At 48.2% G+C, this 6,128-nt stretch overlaps 1 protein-coding gene across 2 annotated transcripts in view; it reads left to right on the top strand.

The window, feature by feature from the left end:
- Nucleotides 1–590, top strand: part of RBM10 (RNA binding motif protein 10) — a 29,610-nt gene extending 29,020 nt beyond the window's left edge. For both annotated transcript variants that reach the window (XM_007450838.1, XM_007450837.1), the window contains exons 23-24: nucleotides 20–149; nucleotides 244–590. In XM_007450838.1, coding sequence (XP_007450900.1) covers nucleotides 20–149; nucleotides 244–369 — 256 coding nt within the window. In that variant the 3' untranslated portion in view covers nucleotides 370–590. The remainder of the gene's footprint in view (nucleotides 1–19; nucleotides 150–243) is intronic.
- The last annotated feature ends 5,538 nt before the right edge of the window (nucleotides 591–6,128 follow it).

The following is a 6,128-nucleotide window of genomic DNA, read 5'->3' on the forward strand; positions in this document are numbered from 1 at the left end:
GTGCCACTGTCTCCTGCAGGGACTTTGAGCAGCCCACGCGGGATGGGCTGGGCAGTGACAACATTGGCAGTCGCATGCTCCAGGCTATGGGCTGGAAAGAGGGCAGTGGCCTGGGCCGCAAGAAACAGGGCATTGTGACTCCCATTGAGGTGAGTCTGCGGGGATCCCATCCCCAACCTCCAGTACTCTCTGCTGTAGCCCTGGCCCCCGCCCAACCTGACAGAGTCTGCCTCCCTCACACAGGCCCAGACACGGGTGCGGGGCTCCGGCTTGGGTGCCCGAGGCAGCTCCTATGGGGTCACCTCAACCGAGTCATACAAGGAGACGCTGCACAAGACAATGGTGACCCGCTTCAATGAGGCCCAGTGAGCAGCTGCAAGACCTACTTATACTTATGTTGGGTGTCCAGCCTGGAGCGGGGGAGGATGAAATTTTGGGTGGTCAGAACAGGGGACCTGCACCTGTCTACCGGCCCAACTCCGCAGCCAGAGAGGCCCTGACCAAGTCAGACTTTTGAGTTGGTGACTTTTATTGGAAAACTGGGCTGGGTTCATGTCTTTCTTTTTGTAATAAAAGCTGAAAAGTCCGCAGCTTGCATGTCTTTTTCTCATGTCCCAGAGTGGTTTGTGGCCCACACAGATACAGGGACATAAACACAGATGGACAAGATCTTGGTCACAGCCCCTCACCATTATCGGGTCCAGCAGGTCATGTTGTACCAGGAAACCAAACACCACCAGGGCACCGTCAGGCTTGAAGACCCCCTGGGTCACAGCCAGGACTAGGAACCCCCCATCGCCTGGCCTTGCCACCCTGCAGCTGCACTTGCTGTATGGCTGCAAGGCTAAACTGTACTTGGGTCTGGGGACAATGCCTGAGGGCATCTCTGAGTGAACAACGATAGGCACTCTGGCGCCAGTGGGCCCTGTGCCCTCAACAGGCTGATGACCCCAGAGGTGTGGAGATAAGAGAATCAGCCTGCCAGTCCCAGGGATGCCCCACCAGTTGGGTCCACCCTCGTCCTCATCCGCTCCACGGCTTTTACCACAGCACCCTATCCCTCCAGTCCCACTAACCAATCTCCACCCTGTGATTCACAAGTATGCGTGTGCTCTCAGCACAGGTCTGAGTACAGTGGAACACGAAGCTGGGGCTGCCCTCTCCGGGCCTTGGGGGGCTGGGCTGTGAATCGGGGCCAGGAACCACCCCTCCCCAAAACATACATGCTTTTAAGACAAGAAGGTGGAAGGGAGGTAGTGTAGGAAGAGCAAGTGGTTCAAAGCCCCTCCTTCCTCACTTAGTAGTCTGCATTATGACATCACCCTACACAAGTTGTAAGGAGAGGGATGAAAAAGCCCGAGGCTGGTGTAATCTTGATCCCGAAAACAGATGAGATGATTCAAGAAGAGAACATTTCAAGCCACTTACACCTGTAGATTAAAAATCCTTAATAAAGTCTTAGCTACGTCTTCCCTGGTGGCGCAGTGGTTAAGAATCTGCCTGCCAATGCAGGGGACACGGGTTCGAGCCCTGATCCGGGAAGATCCCACATGCCGTGGAGCAAGTAAGCCCATGCACTACAACTACTGAGCCTGCGCTCTAGAGCCTGTGAGCCACAACTACTGCGCCCATATGCCACAACTGCTGAAGCCCGCATGCCTAGAGCCCATGCTCCGCAGCAAGAGAAGCCACCACAATGAGAAGCCCGCTCAAGGAAGAGTAGCCCCCACTTGCTGCAGCTAGAGAAAGCCTGCACACAGCAACAAAGACCCAACGCGGCCAAAAAGAAATTTATTAAAAAAAAATGTTAGCTAAATGAATCCAATATTATATTTAGCAACTATGTTTTGATCAAATAGTTTATCTCAGGAATGCAGAATTGAGTCAACATTAGAGAAGCTATATATGTGGTGCTCTACATTAACAGACCAAAAGTAAACAAACGTAATAATCTCAACCACAGAAAGCATTTGATAAGGTTCAAGAATCAATAAATCCATACTTACAGAAATTAATGGATAAAAGAAATACATGGAGGAGAAGAGAAATATCTCCTATACAGTAGAATGTCAACTAATAATCACGGCACAATGATGATGTTCTGTTAATGTTATGAAATCTCTGGGTGCTAAAGCTAGCAGTTACACTTTGATGTAAACAGGATATTTACACAGATTCAAAGTATCTCTCCATGAGATATATGTTAGTTAATTCCAAAGGGGGAAAATAGTATCTTTACAGTAGAGAAACCTGGCAGATACCATCTTAATGAGGGGAACAAAGTGAACATTATCAGTATTAAAATTCTGAGCCATCTGATAGGATGAAATGAGGAGACAGCATCACTTTTGTGATATTCCCAGGCAATATGCAGAACATGAATCTAACTACAAGGAAACATCAGACAAAGCCAAACTGAGGGACAGTCTACAAAATTCCTGGCTTATAATCTTCAAAAGTGTCAGTGTCATGAAGGTCAAGGGAGCACTGAAGAACCATTCCAGATTGAAGGAGACATCCCATTTGAATGTTCAAGTGTTACCTCCTGGCTACCCCATTTAAAGTTCCAAACTCTGCCCTGCCATACTCCCTATGCCCCTTTCCTTGCATTCTTTTTCTCCATGACATTTCTCAATTTCTAACATACTATAAGTTTTCTTACTTTTCTATAGTCTCCTTCACTAGAATGAAAACATCACGAGGGAAGGGACTTTTGTCTGCCTTGCTCACCACTGTGTCCCCGATGCCTCGAACAGGGTTTGGCACATACCAGACCATGGAAGCATGAATAAATACACACACCACAACCGTTCAAATCATTCTCATTCTCAAGACTCCAATTTTTTTAAAAAATGGCTAATACATAAAGAGTCCTTAGGGACCTCCCTGGTGGCACAGTGGTTAAGAATCCACCTGCCAATGCAGGGGACATGGGTTCGAGCCCTGGTCCAGGAAGATCCCACATGCAGCAGAGCAACTAAGCCCATGCGCCACAACTACTGAAGCCCGCGGCGCCTAGAGCCTGTGCTCTGCAACAAGAGAAGCCACTGCAATTAGAAGCCCACGCACTGCAACGAAGAGTAGCCCCTAGAGAAAGCCCGCACACAGCAACGAAGACCCAATGCAGCCAAAAATAAATAAATAAATTTATTAAGAAAATAAAAATAACGAGTCCCTAAAAATCCATAAGAGGTACAACAACCCAATAGAAAATGGATAAAGGAAACAGAAAATTCCCAGAAAACAAGAACTGCAAATACCTTAAAATCTATGAAAAGATGCCCAAGTTCACGCCTAATGAGAGAAATACACATTATAATTACACCCGATTGGCAAACATCCAAAGGCTTGACAATCTGCTCAGTGAGGCTGTGAACCAGCTGCACTCTCATACGTGGCTGGGGGCAATGCGAATGGTACAACTCTCACCCCCACTTCCCCTTTCTCCCTGCTTTCTTACCTCCACAGGCTTTTGTTGAAGCTGTTCCCTCCGACTGGGATGCCCTTCCCTCTCACTTGGGAAAGTCCAAAGTCCAAATCCTGCCTCAATTACTCCTACTGATCCTTTTGAAGGCAATCAATTCTTCAGAGAAGTCGGCCACACCCAACGGCTTCAGTTGCCACCTCTGATGGCCCCTAAATCCATCCACAGAAACTCAGATCTAGTCCCCAAACTGTTCATTCAACCAACACATACCAGACCATGGATGTCTAACAGGCATCAAAAATGTAACACATCTGGGGACTTCCCTGGTGGCGCAGTGGTTAAGAATCCGCCTGCCGGACATTTCTCAATTTCTAACATACTATAAGTTTTCTTACTTTTCTATAGTCTCCTTCACTAGAATGAAAACATCACGAGGGAAGGGACTTTTGTCTGCCTTGCTCACCACTGTGTCCCCGATGCCTCGAACAGGGTTTGGCACATACCAGACCATGGAAGCATGAATAAATACACACACCACAACCGTTCAAATCATTCTCATTCTCAAGACTCCAATTTTTTTAAAAAATGGCTAATACATAAAGAGTCCTTAGGGACCTCCCTGGTGGCACAGTGGTTAAGAATCCACCTGCCAATGCAGGGGACATGGGTTCGAGCCCTGGTCCAGGAAGATCCCACATGCAGCAGAGCAACTAAGCCCATGCGCCACAACTACTGAAGCCCGCGGCGCCTAGAGCCTGTGCTCTGCAACAAGAGAAGCCACTGCAATTAGAAGCCCACGCACTGCAACGAAGAGTAGCCCCTAGAGAAAGCCCGCACACAGCAACGAAGACCCAATGCAGCCAAAAATAAATAAATAAATTTATTAAGAAAATAAAAATAACGAGTCCCTAAAAATCCATAAGAGGTACAACAACCCAATAGAAAATGGATAAAGGAAACAGAAAATTCCCAGAAAACAAGAACTGCAAATACCTTAAAATCTATGAAAAGATGCCCAAGTTCACGCCTAATGAGAGAAATACACATTATAATTACACCCGATTGGCAAACATCCAAAGGCTTGACAATCTGCTCAGTGAGGCTGTGAACCAGCTGCACTCTCATACGTGGCTGGGGGCAATGCGAATGGTACAACTCTCACCCCCACTTCCCCTTTCTCCCTGCTTTCTTACCTCCACAGGCTTTTGTTGAAGCTGTTCCCTCCGACTGGGATGCCCTTCCCTCTCACTTGGGAAAGTCCAAAGTCCAAATCCTGCCTCAATTACTCCTACTGATCCTTTTGAAGGCAATCAATTCTTCAGAGAAGTCGGCCACACCCAACGGCTTCAGTTGCCACCTCTGATGGCCCCTAAATCCATCCACAGAAACTCAGATCTAGTCCCCAAACTGTTCATTCAACCAACACATACCAGACCATGGATGTCTAACAGGCATCAAAAATGTAACACATCTGGGGACTTCCCTGGTGGCGCAGTGGTTAAGAATCCGCCTGCCGATGCAGGGGACACCGGTTCGTGCCCCGGTCCGGGAAGATCCCATGTGCCGTGGAGTGGCTGGGCCCGTGGGCCATGGCTGCTGAGCCTGCGCGTCCGGAGCCTGTGCTCCGCAGCGGGAGGGGCCACAACAAATAAAGAAAAAAAAAAAAAAATCCGCCTGCCAGTGCAGGGGGCACGGGTTCGATCCCTGGTCCGGGAAGATCCTACATGCCGTGGAGCAACTAAGCCCGTGCTCCACAACTACTGAGCCCACACACCTAAAGCCCCTGCTCCACAGCAAGAGAAGCCACTGCAATGAGAAGCCCGTACACCACAACAAAGAGTAGCCCCCGCTTCCCCAAACTAGAGAAAGCCCACGTGCAGCAACAAACACCCAACACAGCCATAAAGAAAGAAAGAAAGAAAGAAAAGAAAGAAAGAAAGAAAGTAATGTCTGAAAACCAACTCCTGATTTTGCCCCATGCCTGCTCCTAATGGAGTATTTCCCCTGTCAATGACAACTCCATCCTTCCAGCAGCTCAGGCTAGAAACCCACGGGTCAGCCAGGACTCCTCTCTATTTTTCATGCGCTGTATCCGATTTCTCAGCAAATCCTGGTGTCTTCACCTTCAAAATCAATTCAAAATAGAACCCCACACACTTCCTCTTTTACCACCTTGGTCTGACCCTCTCTCATCACTACCTGGACTCTTGCAGTAGCCTTTCCATTGGCTTTTCTGCTTCCTCTCCCCCCCCCCACACACACAGTTTGTTCTCTCTCCACAGAGAGCAGCCGGATTCTAAAATATAATTTAAATAATGTGACTCCCCTACTTAAAATCCTTTTATGGCTCCCCATGGATCTTAGAATAAAAACCAAACATCTCAGCCTGGCTTACAATGCCCTGCTTGATATGGCCTCGAATCTCATCTGCCAGTGCTCTCCCTTCCTCACTCCTCTCCAACTACACAGACATCTGTGCTCTTCCCAAACATTTCAAGAACTTCCAGCCTCAAGGCTTTGCCCCTGGTGTTCCCTCTGTCTGATTATTTCCCCCCATGTTACACATGGTTTGCTTCCTCACTTTTCACAGGCCACCTCCTCAGAGAGTCATTCCCTGACTACTTCACATGGGGTATTAGGGGAGGTCTCCCTGAGGTGAGGCAAACAATAAATCAGAAGGAAAAGATCTGATGGAAGAGCG

This window comes from Lipotes vexillifer, unplaced genomic scaffold (assembly GCF_000442215.2).
Source record: "Lipotes vexillifer unplaced genomic scaffold, Lipotes_vexillifer_v1.1 scaffold129, whole genome shotgun sequence".
NCBI lineage: Eukaryota > Metazoa > Chordata > Mammalia > Artiodactyla > Lipotidae > Lipotes > Lipotes vexillifer.